The 16,102-nt window shown below is 37.2% G+C and overlaps 1 protein-coding gene across 7 annotated transcripts in view; it reads right to left on the bottom strand.

The window, feature by feature from the left end:
• The window catches only part of CNOT2 (CCR4-NOT transcription complex subunit 2), a 134,534-nt gene that overhangs the window by 40,908 nt on the left and 77,524 nt on the right, over positions 1-16,102 (bottom strand). For all 7 annotated transcript variants that reach the window (XM_090273611.1, XM_090273610.1, XM_090273615.1 and 4 more), the window contains one exon: positions 3,002-3,124. In XM_090273611.1, coding sequence (XP_090129737.1) covers positions 3,002-3,124 — 123 coding nt within the window. The remainder of the gene's footprint in view (positions 1-3,001; positions 3,125-16,102) is intronic.

Below are 16,102 nucleotides of genomic sequence, written 5' to 3'. Positions count from 1 at the left end.
ATGGAAAACACCAATAAATAAAGACACTGTCTCAAGAAAGAAATATAAAACAGCACAAAAATTGGTAATCCACAGAACAAGAAATACAAATGGCCAATAACTATATGGAAAATATACATGACTGTATGTGTGCATGTGTATAAATTTAGCAATGTTTCACTGTACATTAAAACAGTATGTTTCTGCCCTGGCCAGTGTGGCTCAATCAGTTGGAGCATCATCCTATAAACTGAAGGTTCAATACCCATTCAGGGGCACACACCTAGGTTGCAGGTGCAGTCCCCAGTAGGCATGCATGCGAGAAGCAAGTGATCGATGTTTCTGTCTCACATGGAGGTTTCTCTCCCTCTCTCTCTTCCTCCCTTCCACTCTTTAAAATGAGTGAGCATGTCTTCCAGTGAGGATTAAGTAAACAAAAACACAGTAAGCTTTTGTCTAAGGCAAAGACTTAAAATAATAGCTGGTATTCTTGACATTGCCACAAGCTTTCTAATGAAAAATATGTCAATGTGTCACAGAGTTAAATAACATTTTTTAAGTAAAAATATTTAAAGTATATAATTAAAATTTTATCAACAAATTATTCCTGTCAACACTGGGTAACTTTTCTTCCTCCCATGCATATTTTATAAAATTTATATACTAACCCTGTACTATACTGTAATAAAAATAGTATTAGCAACAGCAAAAATTTAATAAGTAGCTACTATTTATATATAACTAGTCCCATTTTACAGATAAAATAACTGAGGCTTGGAAAAGTTCTTGCTAAGAGACAAAACTAAGATCCAAATACTTATATGTACTGTTTTAGAGCCCAAATTCTTGATCCTTGTGTCTTATTACCTTTTTAATTAATTAATCAAAAAGTTTCGTGAATCAAATCATTCTTAGTTCTGTGACAACTAGGCTGGATTTCTAACCAATATACGTGAGTATGTGAGTGGATGTAAGTAATTCTGACTAAGAAACTGTAACATATATAGTACTTCTGTTCTCTAGAAGACATATCTCTATCATTATTCTCTTCACACATTTTATTTCAGATACAGTTTAAAAGTTTCACAGCTTCCTAATAGGAATAAATGCTTTTCATCAATAAACACTGCCACTTTTTCATCAACTTAATTTGTACTATAATCACAGTAACACATAGGGATTAATTTTATAGTTTCCACAGTGATGGTACCAGAAAGAGATCCCAAATTCTTTAATTATAAGATCAATACTTAAGCATGGCAACTTAGGTAAAAAATAATTCAATTATAATTTATAGCAAATAGCTAGCACAGTAACATAACAGAAAATAACTAGGTGGCATTCTGGGCTATTTCTACTGCACACTAATTATAAAGAAAACTACCACACTCATAACTTAAAAAAGAGCCCCAATAATGTAATTAATAGTTTGTTGCCAAAATGACACAATTTTCAAATACAAATAAACAGTAATAACACAAAACCGGGGGGTGGGGGGCAGGCAGGAGACCTTTAAAAGCCTACAGAAATCCAAACTTAAACCTAGGTTAATCCAATTTGTAAAATTCTGAAAGACACAGGAAGTTATTTGCTAATGATAAACTTTAATGAAAAAATAAGAGCATCTGTTTCTATCTTAGAATTTTATAACTCTATACCACTAAAAATCTGATTAGGTTAATAACTAGAGTAGATTACTACAAAGACAGGAAAATTAGGAAAAGCTAGTTCATAAAGGAAAAACAATACAAAGTACAAAAATGCAACTGGTCTGAATAAGTATATAGCATGTCCTCCTCGTTTCATTAAACACAGGGGATGGGGGCGGGATCAATGATTATATGGAGTTTGCATGTTCTCCCCATATCTGTGCCAATTTTCCCCAGGGTTCTTGAGTTTCCTCCCATGTCCCAAAAATGTTAATATTGGGTTCAGTGGTATGTCTAAATTGTCCCAGTCTGAATGAGCGTGGGTGTATGTGTGCACCCTAGGATGCAGTGGCGTCCTGTCCAGGGTTGAGTCCAACCTTGCTCCCTGAACTGTCGGAATACGCTCTGACCACTTGTGACCCTGACCTAGAATAAACAGGTTGGAAAATAATTCTCTTACTTGTTTTATTACTCTTTCTTAAAAGTATATATAGTTCATATTTATTTCAATGTTTAATATTAGAAATGTTTTGGGTTTTTATTTAGAAGTCTGGTGATGTTTTTGTGACCAAATATGCTGTAGGAGCTTAACTCTTGTTTCTATCAATTAGCCTATGGTAAAATTGGTTTTCGTTACATGTCGTTTTGCTTAAAGTTGCACTTTCCAAAAACCTATCAATGACAAGTGAAGATCTACTGTATAGTGTATAATTTAAAAAAGCTTACCAGAATTTGAAAATAACAACTGAATTCATTTGAAGTATTTTCATGAACTGGCTAATTATGATTTGGCTAAGTCCTAAATCCTTTCATTCCAAATGGGAATACTGAACAACTAGCCTTCCAAAGCACTTAATTCACAACTTGTATATCATCTTCCATGTTTTGAATACAGTTCTTCAAAAACTTTTTCTATTATAGCATCCTTACAACTGAACTTTGAAGAAATATTGTTGGAGACTTAGAATTGCAGCCAGAAGACTGCAAGGGAAAGGTCAAGTTCCTCTGAAGCCTGTCATTGGATCTTTAAATCTGTGCAAATCTTCTTTCTATTCTGTACATATTTTAACATAAAATAAGTAACTTCACAAATTAAAAAACAATTGATTATCTAAAAGCAATACCATGTTTACTCCATGTTTTTGAGTACCTACCACAGTGTTACCATATTCCAATTTAAGAATCATAGAACATCTTGTCTCCCATCAGAATGTAAGCTCATCATCATCTTTGTACTTCAGGGCCTATAAATGTGCCTAAAACATAGTCATTCAACCAAAAATGGTATACTGCAGTTCATACACTACTTATCAGGAACCAGAAAGAGTCAGGCATACACCACTGAGTAAGCACAATATAACTGATTAACTTACATCTTTTTCTGACCGATGTGGAAACATAGAAGACTGGCTGTAGTACATATTTTCCTCATGGTAGTCACTGTCGACCCCCTCTACAAACTTCTTTCTTGAAGCACCAAACATGCTGTTTGTCACCTAAACAAAAATATTGCTTTTATCAAGAATAATATTTTGGAAAATGCCAAGCTTTACCTTACTCTTATGTGGAACTAGAAAATGAAGGAAGAATTGCTAAGATAAATAAACAGATAAACTAAAGGTTATTGGGACACATCAGAGAGTCATAAATCTGACTATAACATTATAGCATCAAATGCTTACTTTCAGGCCCAAAAAATAAGAGAGAAAAAAGTGTAAGGCCTGTTCTATACAATAATTCCACTTAAAAGGAGTAAATATTATTCTTGAAAATATAGCAACTCCAATATAATTATCCCACACAAAGATTTTTCTGAAATTATTTTTGAAAGTTTTTTGAAATTAAGTTCAAAATCTTCATATGCACCTTCAGTATTAGTGTGTTTGTCAACACTATATCTACTTATCTGTTTTCTGGAGCATATAATCTTCAAGTACAACCTACGTTTATTAATATAATGGCACAATGGGAATTATATCTCAAGCCACAGTATAATTTTTCTTTCCTCATCCTGGTGTAAATTTATAATCTTCATTACATAATATGCATACTCTTTTGCTTTTAAGTCTTTACCACATACAACACTAGTAATTCTGAGCCCATGGTAAAATAATTACTAAATCAGTGCTGATTTTTACTTATTTTTTTAAGGTGACCTCTATAAAGTTCCCAAAGCTATCAATTGAAGTTGTTTAAGGTGAATGTACAAACTGAAATTTCATGATGGGAGAAATATATATAGACCTGAATACATAGTGACCATATCTTTCCACAAAAAACTTGGGGATAAACATCAAAGTTGACATCTCTCTTGTACATGTATTATGAATAAGGATATTTTCTTCAGCTATAAATAAGAAATGAACAGCTGCTTTACTTCTCATTTCAAAAAGAGACACTGTAGTTACTATTATTTTTCAGTAGATATGGTGAACTGCTTATGTTGTAGATTTTAAAGGCAGGATGATGTGTACGTTCATTGAAAGCATTCATGCTATTTAATAATTGCCTTATCTCTTAAATTCTGTTAAAATTGTAGAAACTCAAATATTTAACTATTCTTCAGGTTGAAGTCTGAGAAAAAGCTATTCAATTAAACATGAACAACAGTGAAGAACAGCTTAATCACTGCTTTGCTCTATTTTTGGGCTATTAATCTTACAAGGTGTGAAATACAGATATCTTTAAACGGTCTATTAATATGTTAGAAGACACATAAACTTCTTTGGGCAGTGGAACCCCCTTGGTGAATCTCATTTATAAAAGCTTTTCTATAACTCTGAATGTTATTCAGGGACTAGATTCCCTCATGCCTATCCACCAACCCCCTAGGTAGTCATTAAAAGGGAGAAAAAAAGTATTTTTTAGTGAGGTTAATTTCGGAAAAGTAACAGGGAGGAAAGTACATTATAATTACAAATTTTAGTAATTCATCAGGCATTTATTGAACTGTTGCTATATACTTAGAATCACGTTAACTGCTAGAGTAAAAAAGACAATTAATTAAAAACCACATAGCAGGACTTCCGGCCAATATGGAGGCCTTAGACACGCTGAGTATCCCTCCACAACTAAGAAGAAATACAACTACCTCAAAACTAGAAACAACCAGAAATTCCAGAAAATCAAACTGCATGGAAGTCCAGCAAAAAAGATATAAAGAAAAAATACTCATCCAGACAGGTAGGAGGGGCGGAGAAGACGCGGTGTGGTGACGGCGGTGGCAGCAAGCACAATCATGCGTTTTATAAAGTCAGGAGGGAATCCTGGGGAGCGTTCCCGGCTCCTCATCTGACCTCACAGCTCACAGTCCCACCATCAGGGAAAATCAAACCTCATTGCTTCTGACTGTGCGAACCAGTGGGGGTTGGGGCGGAGGAAGAAACTGCTGGTCTCTCAGTAGAGTTCACTTGTTTAAGCAGCCCCCATGGTCCTAGAACGTCCACAGACCCACCCAGTCTGGGAACGACAGCCAGGACAACAGTTAAGAGGGGTGCCAGTCCCATATGGAAGTGGGAGAAGTGCCTGGAAAAGGGGTGGGTGCTGAGCAAGTGGCATTGTTCCCTCTCAACCTCTCCACCACATACAGCGCCACAACGTGAAAACGGGTTGCCCTGTCCTGATGAATCCCTAAGGCTCCGCCCCTTACAACATCACTGGTGTGACAGCTCTACCTGGGACGCAGAGGCAAACAAACAAAGGAGCCTGTCAGAATGAGGAGACAGAGAAGTATGGCCCAAAAGGGGGAACGGATCGAGGTTCCACTGGGAGAATTAAGCGACGAGGATATAGCCAACCTAACAGAAAAGATAGAAAACCTAACAGACACAGAATTCAAAACAATGGTGATAAAGATGCTCACGGGCTTGACAGATATGCTTGAGTACAGCAAACGAACACATAAGAAAAATGAAGCCTAGGCGTAGTGAAATGAAGGAAAATCCACACAAAACCAATGGTGAAGGGAAGAAAACCGGGGTTCAAATCAATGATTAGGAACATAAGGTAGAAAAAACAATCAACCAGTGCAGAATGAGGAAGAAAGAATTGAAAAAAATGAGGAAAACTTCCCAAATTTTGTGAAGGAGATGGACATACAGGTCCAGGAAGCACGGAGGGTCCCGGGCAAGCTGGACCCAGAGGGAACCACACCAGGACACACCATGATTGAGATGCCAAAGGTGAAAGATAAAGACAGAGTCCTGGGGGCAGCAAGAGAGAGACAGAGAGCTGCCTACAGAGGGGTGCCTATAGGACTATCAGCTGATTTCTCAGAGGACACTTTGCAGGCAGGAAGGGACTGGCAAGAAGTATTCAATATGATGAAAAGCAACCGACAACTAAGATTACTCTATCCAGCAAAGCTATCACTTGGAATGGAAGAGCAGATGAAGTGCTTCCCAGACATGGTGAAGCTAAAGGAGTTCATCATCACCAAGCCATTATTATATGAATGTCAAAGGGACTTACTTAAGAAAAAGAAGAGCAGAACTATGAACATTAAAATGACAACAAACTCACAACTATCAACAACTGAATCTAAAAGTAAAACCAAAAGCAAACTAAGCAGAATAGGAACAGAATCATAGGTATGGGGATCATTCAGAGGGTTATCAGCTGGGAGGGGGAAGGAGGAGAAATAGGGAAATGCTGCAGGGACTAAGAAGCATAACTGGTTGGTACAAAATAGACAGGAGGAAGTTAAGAATAATAAAGAAAAGGGTGAAGCCAAAGAACTTATATGCATGACCCATGGAAATAAACTAAGGGGGGTGGGAGTGCTGGAGGGAAGGGGGGTACTGGGAGGAAGGGGAGCAAAGGGGGAAAAAATTGGGACTATTATAACAACATAATCAATAAAATATACTTTAAGGAGACTTCTGGCCAAGATGGAGGCCTAGACTGACATGCTCTGTTTCCCTCCATAACTAAGAAGGAATACAACTACCCCAAAACCAAAAATAACCAGAAGTTCCAGAAAATAAATGGAAGTCTGACATATGAAGTTATAAAGAAGTGGTGCTTGTCCAGATGGGTAGGAGGGGCGAAGCCAGGGCCAAGAGGTCAAGCTGTGATGGTGGCGGCAGCAGCAGCGATGGAGGCGGGACAGTGGTAAACACAGACATCTGTATTGAAGGGGAGGCAAGAAGCGCCTGGGAAGCACCCCTGGCTGCAGACCAGACCTGTGAGCTTGCTATTCCAACACCAGAGAAGGCAGATCCCCATTGCCTTGGACTGTGAGGCCCGGAGGTGGTGGAGAAGGCTCCTGGTCTCTCAGCAGAGAGTAAACAGCAGGAATCCATTTTGGACCCCCCAACCCCTACAGAAAACGCCTCAACATGGTGAGAAGGGTCGCCTGGTTGTGATGAATACACGGGGTTCCGTCCCCTATTCTGTAGGAGGTGTGACAGCCCCGCCCAGGAAGCAAAGGTAAACACAAAACTGTCAGGATGGCACAGATCATGATATAGAGATCCCGATGACGCAGCTGCCCAGACAGCAAATATCTAATCTAATAAAGCAGCAGATAGGAAATCTTTCTGAGGCACAGTTCAGAGCTTTGGTTATAAGAATGCTTACAGACCTAACAGCAGATCTTAAATAAGATGGGGAAGGAATAGTCAGCCAGTGCAGAAAGAGGAAACAAAAAGTGAGGAAAATGAGGAGAGGCTCAGAAACCTATGGGACAGCTATAAGCAGGCCAACATCGAAATCATAGGGTTGACAGAGGGTGAAGAAGAACAACTAGAAATTGAAAAATTATGTGAAAAAGTAATGAAGCAGAACTTCCTTAACTTGGGGAAGGAAATAGACTTACAGGTCCAGGAAGGACAGACTGTTCCAAAAAAACTGGACCCAGAGAGAACCACACCAACACACATTATAATAAAAATGTCAAAAATTAAGGATAAAGAGAGAATCTTAAAAGCAGCAAGAGAGAAGAGAATCATGTACAAAGGGGTCTCAATAAGACTCTCAGCCGATTTCTCAAAAGAAACTCTGCAGGCAAGAAGGGACTGGCAAGAAATATTCAAAGGAATGAAAAGCAAAAACCTACAACCACGATTACTCTATCCAGCAAGCTGTCATTCAGAATAGAAGGGCAGAGAAAGTGCTTCCAGGACAAAGTAAAACTGAAGGAGTTCATCAGATCCAAACCACTGTTATATGAAATGTTAAAGGGACTTGTTTAGGAGAAAAAGGATCAAAACTATGAACATTAAAATGAAAACTGTATCACAACAACCAACAACAGAAGCTAGGGAACCAAAACAAAGGCAAACTAAGTAGGCAACGAGAGTGGGAAAAGAATTATAGGTATGGGGAATATTATGGGGGGAGGTCAGCAGACGGGGGGCGGGGGGAGATCGTACAGGAATAAGAAGCATAGTAGGAGGGAGTAGAGTAGACAGGAAGATGTCGACAAGACCTATATGCACAACTAATGGGCATGGACTAAAGGGGGGGGCACTGAAAGGAGGGGAACAAAGGGAAAAGAAATTGGGACAACTGTAACAGCATGACCAATAAAGCATATTTAAAAATATATATACTTTTTAAAAAGATTGATATAATTTGGCGTATATATATGTATTTTTAAATGGTGGGAGCTACTCTCTAAGGACTGAATAAAAGAGGGGACAAGAATGGAAACAGGGAAAGAAGCTGGTAAGAAATGATGGTGGCTCAGACTATGGTGGCAGTGGTAGGAGTAATATGAAATGGGTATTATTTGGAGGAAGAGCTGACACTAATAAAAAGATGGATGGATAGATGATAATATGAAAAGGTAGCATTACCTCTTAGAAGAGAATAGGAAAAAAAAAATCACAGGGACCTAGACATCAATTTCCATCAATTTCAAATAAATAGGTCCACACTATTTTAAAATATATTATACTTACTGGTTATGCCATTTATATTAAAATCAACTAAAAAATGAAAATTTGAAAAACTAATTTAAAAATAAATCATACTTCACATTAATAAATATAAAATTTGTTGAATCTTTGGTATGTATAATCTGTCAGCTTTTTTCAAGTAACATATCAAGGGTTTATATATTTTTTGTTAACTTACCACCTTCTCTCACAACTCTCACACCAGATGTTATAACAAAGGAGAAATAAAAATTAAGATTTTTATCAAGAAGGAACAGGAATATGTATATACCAAAAGCAATGTTTCTTAAGAATTTCTGGAACACAGATCTAAAACATTTAATCAAGATATTTTATCTTTCCTTTGACTCCACAGGAACTAATTATAAAGTGTGTGTGTACTCATTATTTAACTTGGACTAGGCAGAGATTCTTTAGGTATGACATTCTCAAGACTTAAATACAGTACAGTATTCCCTCACTTACTACGGGTATTACGTTCTAGACGCCTCCTCACCCTGGGATAAGTGAAAATTCACGAAGTAGGAACCTTACATTTATTTTAGTATTTATATATATTTTAAGGCTTTATAAACCCTTCTCACACACTTATAAACTGTTCCCAGTCCCTTATTAACCTTTTCCACACTTTTATAAAAACTACTTATGTTCTTAAACATATTCTACACTCTTAAACCTGCGTAACTTTAACAACATATGTATACAGTACTACAAAATGTTATATATGTACTCACCAGTGAAATATACTACAACTTGAATGATGAAGATGATGAATTAGTTGTGAGGTACTGATGATGATGGTGATAAAAGATGAAATGAATGTACTTGCACAGCAAAGAAGAGCATTACAGCTCTTCTAAAGGCACCACTTCATCAGGCACTTCTTTAGGTGGTGCAGTAGTATCTTTAGCCTCGTCCGTAACTTCTACTTCCGCTAAAGGCATAGGAGTAACCAACCTCTTCTTTCAAGTGATGAACATAGTTATGGGGAGGTGCTGGTGCTGCTTCTTCTTCTGATAGAGAATGTTTTTGTAAACTGACATGACACTGTTGATTGAATTTGCAAACTGCAATGAACGAATCACATGGGGGTCCCATTCTTTAGCCACTCGTTGAAGTTCTTTGGCCATTCTGACCATGGTTGCAAGACGATCAAGTGTTAGGCCAACGTCCTCCTCTTCTTCAACCCGTTGTTCATCTTGTTCCTCATCCTCTTCTTTACTTGCTGACTTAGTCAGCTCCTCCAGGTCTTCATCCATCAACGGTTGAGAGTGCACATCGATCAGGGTATTTACGTCTTCAGTAGTCATGTCACTGAAGCCCTCTCCTCCCAGTATTTTTGCCAGCTTCACTGCCTTATCCACCACAGAGTGATGAATTTCATCAGGACAGAATCCCTTGTAATGATGGACCACTTCTGGCCACAGTTTTTTCCAGCTGGCATTCAAAGTCTTGCTCTTCATCTTCTTTATGGCCTTTTGAACATTTTGGAGACACGATGCAATTGTGTACTCAAGCCAGTACACCTTTAGCGAGAAGTCTTCATCCGAGTCCATAGCTTCAACAAGGTTTTGCAGGGTGTTTCGGGTGTAGAGCACCATAAACGCACGAATAACACCTTGATTCATTGGCTTAATGAGCGATGTAGTGTTCAGTGCCAATAAGTCTATCTGGATGCCATCATACATCAAGTCGACAGCATGGCCTCCAGCATTGCCCATTATCAGAAGCACTTTGAAATCAAGGCTTTTCTCTGCCAGATAAACCTTAACCTCCAGGATAAAACATTGATGAAACCAATCAGTTGCAAGGAGTTTCGTGATCCAAGCCTTAGGGTTGTGCATCCAGTACACAGGCAACACATCCTTATATTTGTCTTTTAGGGCCCTTGGGTTCTTGGACTTATAAATAAGCCCTGGCTTTATCATAAAGCCCGCAGCATTCCCACACATGATTAAAGTTACCCTATCTTTTGGGGCCTTGAAACCAGGGACTTTTGCTTCTTCCTTCATAATGAAAGTATGAGACAGCATCCGTTTCCAGAATAAGCCTGTTTCATCCATGTTGAAAACTTGTTCAGGCTTATAGCCTCCTTCTCCTCGATGTTGTCTTTGAACATGTTCACGTACTACTCAGCTCCGGCTTTATCTGCAGAGGCAGCCTCTCTATGCAGAGAAACGCTCTTGAGTCCAAAGCGTTTCTGAAATTTGTCAAACCAGCCCTTGCTGACACTGAATGGGGTTGGTCTGCTTGGAGAAGCACTCAAAGGTCCTGCACTTTGGTGTTGTTGTCGTCCTCTTCTTCATTCTCATCACCGTCGTGATCATCCCTTTTTGCTGGTGAACAATCATACAGTTGCTTGGCCTTCATCCAGATGGTGTTTATATCCAGTGAGACATTCTTTTTTTCTGCAATCGTTTATCCACACAGCTAATGCAGACTCCATCTTCACAATGATCTTATTGTGGGAAGTAACAACCCTCTTTGCTCTTTTGTTGAAAGTCACTGATGCCATAGGCCTGTATTCTTCTCATCCTTTATATAACGAACTGTAGACTTGTTGATCCTGTAATGGTGGCCAGCAGATGCATAGCTTCAACATGTCAAGAAGTTCCACCTTCTCTTTTATGGTAAGCACCTTCCTCTGGCGCTTGGGTTCACTGCCAGAATCCTTAGAAGATGCAGAATGTTTGGGTGGCACCGTAGGGCTTGCAATAGATTTAGTCTTTAAGGAAAATTTCACAAAACACAACACTGCAGAGCAAAACTACACACAGAGACTAGAGGTAGGAGTGAAGTGGACAAGGCGAGATGCTGAACGTTATGGGCACAGTGCGGGATAGCAGACAGACTGATGCTATAGTTACTGAGCCAATCAGCACCCAGGATACACAAGACAACCCTCTGGTTGGTTGCCTTCCATCAATCAGCCATTCGTGTGCCATGTACAATCTCACATAGGCAAACAAACTTGAGCGTACATCTCATTTTCAGCATAATGTGTTCGTCCGCAAAAAAATACATACTGTAAACAGTGTGTAGTATTTTATTTCAATTTAATATTCTTTTAATGTTAGAATCATTTATTATACTTTTTATATATTTTTGAAAAATTTTAGGCAAAAATCATTAAAATCATAATTACTATGCATATAAATTCATATACAGTACTGCAAAACCCCGCAATGTAGCGAAAAATCCGCGATAAATAATTAAATATTTTTAAAAATTCTGTGATACAGCGAGGCTGCGATAAAGTGAACCGCGATATAGAGAGGGACTACAGTACTGTATTTCAAAGCCAAATGCAGTAAATCAGAATAATCACAGAAAAAGAATTTGCAAAACCCCAAACTGAAATAATCTTAACCAACAATTTCAGATGGTAAAGTGGCCCCTGATCCAGGGCAGCGGGGGTGAGGGGGAGTGAATGGCATTTACAGAACAGACGGAAGAAGAGGCAAGGTCTGGAGCTTTCTAATGGCCAAGGAAACACACTTAGGACACTTTGCAAGTAAAACTTAAAAATATGTATGTATGTGTCTATGTGTATAGATAAATATGAAAGATTTTAAAAGACTCAGATCATATCCGAGGTAGAATAATATTTAACCTTACACAAATTTCCTTCAGCAAGGCCTCTGGAGAGGAACTTACTCTGAAATCCATTGGTTGCCTGTAATACTGGGAAATGCTGGCCCATGCATAGAATTGTATCTCCAAGGGACACAAACATATCTTACAGTTTGATTTCAAAATCTAAGATCTCCAGTTTTAACTCAAGGTTGTAGCAGCATATTTTAAAGTGCTGTTAGGCATTTCTACCTCAGAAGTACAATTTAATAACCTAAATCAGTACTATTTAAAATTGATTTCCTGAGTTACTTTCTCATGCTCTGTTTTGCACACCCATCAAGTTCTATCCTTTCTTCCAAGTAGCTTTCACATCAGTTTTTGCCATTCATCCTATTATCATCTTAAAGTCTGGACTAGATGTTTTTAGCCTCCTGACTGGTCTCCCTTCACTTCAGATTTTAACAAACATGCTGAGGATTTACCATATGAATTATTACAGAAATTGTGTTAATGAAGAAAAAAACTGAGTAGGTAACAGCCCCAAGTCTTGAACAGCTCAGTCTCGGTAGGAGCCAGACCTGTAAATAAACAATTACAAAATAAAAATCTATACAGGTGCTTTGGGAATAGAAATAAGGGAACATGTAACTTTATCCGAGGGAAAAAGACTGAAATATTTTATTATAAAAGATGTAATGTTAGGGTAAGCAAAGCTTTGATTAAAACAACAACAAAATAACAAGTGTGCATGGTGGAAGCAAATATTGGCATGAGTCAGCATGCTCAAGAAACAACAAAACTTTGGATATAACCAACATGAAATATGTCTTGAAGGACAGTGATAACTGGTAAGGAAAAGAAGGCTAGACTTTTGCCAGGTTAAAAGAAGGCAAGAGTATTGGCAGGTAAACCAGGGACAAAAATCTAAGTGATGAACTAAGCCAGACTTCTACCAACGATCACTTTATTATGGTGCCATATTAGTGACTACTTCACTGACTTTGCCCAGTTTCTGTTCTCCTAACTCTTATTAATTTCCCCTAGCAACAGGATAGAAACCAAGATCCCCGAGATCATGACCTTAACATGACTCTGAAGCAGTAATTATCTTAAATCCATACAAACCTTATGCCTCGGCTTAATTTGGATTATTCATAGTTCTTCCTATTCATGATAATCTCTGAAAAATGCCATTCATAATCATTGTGATCTTCAAAAATTGAAACTCAAGCTGATAAGACTAATCCTAAATATTTACTGAAATCATCGTATCTTTCCATCTCTGTCATTTTCTAACAGCTCTACTATCTTCCAAATAGGTCTTTATTAATCCATTCTTATTCCCCTCAAGTCAGCCAAAATGAATTTTTAACATAAAAATTTAATTGTCATGGCCTTGCTGACTGAAACGCTTCAATAGCTTGCCAAATCAATAATAATGCTTACGAAACCCTAGGTTAACTTCGACCATAACTCTCTCTACTTGTCCCCTGTCACCACTAAATCACTACCACACCTTCAGTTATTCAAACACAAGTTGTTCTCCACTTCAGGGCCTTTGCATAATCCTGATACCTCTACTTAGAATGCTCTTTCTCCCACTCTTTGAAACTTTCACACTAAATTAGTACTCCTGATTTACAGTCATTGAAAATATTTATCATTACTATAATTATACTATATATAGTAAGGAATAACTGATTGATCTCTTACAATATATTCCAAATGTCTTAAAATGCATTTACTCATGTAATCTTAATAATTTACTTAGTACAGTAGCCCTCTCCCCTTATCCCTGGGGGGATATGTTTTGAATCCCCCAGTAGATGCCTCAAAAGTTGGATAGTACCAAAACCTATATATACTATGCTTTTTTCCCCTACAACATACATATGTAGAGTAGTTTAATTTATAAATTAGGTATAGTAAGAGATTAACAATAATAAAATAGAAAAATTAAATAATGTACTGTAATAAAAGTTATGTGAATGTGGTTCCTCCCTCCCTCCCATAACTGATCTGATAACCATGTATGTTACTAAGTCATTAATGGGCAGGTAGCATATAGAGTGTGGATATGCTGGACAAAGGGATAATTTACATCCCAGAACAGATGAACAAGACAACCTGTGATTTCATCATGCTACTCAAAACAGTGTGCAATTTTCCATTTAATATTTCCTGACCATAGTTGATTGCAGGTAACTGAAACCACAGAAAACAAAACTGCTGATAAGGAGGGACTACTATAATAATTACATAATCTACTTACATAATCTTCATGTATTTTTATGTAGTCCTCATTTTTAGATGAGAAAACTGACAACCAAATAAATTGGGGTAAATTGTCCAAGGCCATAGATCTAATGTGCCCAAGGTTCCATACATGGTAAATGACAGAGATGGATGTGAACCCAGACAATCTGCTGGAGTTCTCCCTCTTTAGCCACTATAGCACACTGACTCTCCACACATGCGACTAATAGTTTAATGTTTGTATTCTCCCCAAACTGCAAGCTTCATGATGGGAGAAGCAATAAGGGGCAAAAAGGGGGGTGGGGCTTCTTTTGTGGTGAACAATGGTAAGTAGAGGATGCTACAATTAAATATCTGTGTATGATTAAATGATCTCTACAGAAGAATGAGAATGGACCAGCTAAAAGTTATGTGAAACAAAAGCCAGACTCTATCAGACTGATTGTCTCTATTTTAGAGACAGTTACATTAAATACTTTTTAAAATTATGCTTAAAAGAACACTATTACATGAATTAAAAAGTAATTACTGTTTCCATATTCCCCATGAACTAATATTTTTTAGTTTTTTAAATAGAGAACATATTTTAATCCTTCAAGGAATTAGGATTATAACAAAACTCAAAATTTCATTATAAGCTACTGAAATAAATATTGTAGCATTAAATATGTTAGATATAACTAAAAACTGGGTTAAAGGAAGAACAAATCCCTAATGACAACTTTTTCTTATCTAGTCTAATACAACCAGGAATTTTACTGTTAGCATGCTGATACATGTGAAGCGTAATAAAATCAACTAGTTCCCAAGATTAAAATATCAAGTTTTTTCCATAAACACGGTGTTCACTTCTAACAACAGGGTTTGCACTTACCTGGTATTATCAAGGATAAAGTGCCAACATACAGGGTGGGGAGGGGGAAAGGCAGCCTGTTCCTTCCTTTCTTACTCTTTTCTAATGGAGATTTTATTTTATTTTGGTTGCTGAATACAGAATTTGACTTCCTGCTTCTTTTTCCCCTCACAAACTCACATTCACTATCAGCAAACACTTCACATACACATACACACGTTCTCTGTTGTCTACAAAGCAGGAAAAGATTAATAAAAACCACAACCAACTGCCATTAACATTTATCTGCCTTTATCAAGATGTAGTCAATTGACATTTGAAACAAACCATGAAAAGCCATAATACCAGAAGATAATCTGGTATTTTTATCATTGCCCTTTAGAGGGAAAGGCTGATGGGTCATCTCACTGAGAAGCTGCCCAAATTCTATGGAGCTAGTATATTCCTATTTCAAATATCAAATACTACAAGCTAGCAATATTTATAACCCAAGAAATTTTTGTTTTTGTATTTTTTTGATACTAGGATTCTGAGCTACTAATCATGCTTCACAACTGTTATAAATAATCCAATTTTAATTTCATTAGAGAAAAATACTAATAAAAGAAATGGGCTTAAATTTTTTTTTTAAAAAAGGGGACACAGAGTGGACAGAAAAAATCTAATTTCTCAAAGAACAAAGACCTTAACATCTGGAAATTTTTAGGGAAAAAAAAAAATCTTTTTTTCCTTATGTAAGAACCATATTATTCACTCTTGAAAGGACTCCTACTAGTTCTAGAATAATGTGGCTTGATAGTTATAATATGACAAATGTATAATGGATAGATTATAAATCTGCTTAGAATGGATCTAAGAAAAGTAAAGGCTAGAATATCTAAATTTTT

The sequence above is a fragment of the Furipterus horrens genome, unplaced genomic scaffold, assembly GCF_987537825.1.
Source record: "Furipterus horrens unplaced genomic scaffold, mFurHor1.1.pri manual_scaffold_4, whole genome shotgun sequence".
NCBI classification, from domain to species: Eukaryota; Metazoa; Chordata; class Mammalia; order Chiroptera; family Furipteridae; genus Furipterus; species Furipterus horrens.
This window is presented reverse-complemented; position numbering and strand designations above follow the sequence as displayed.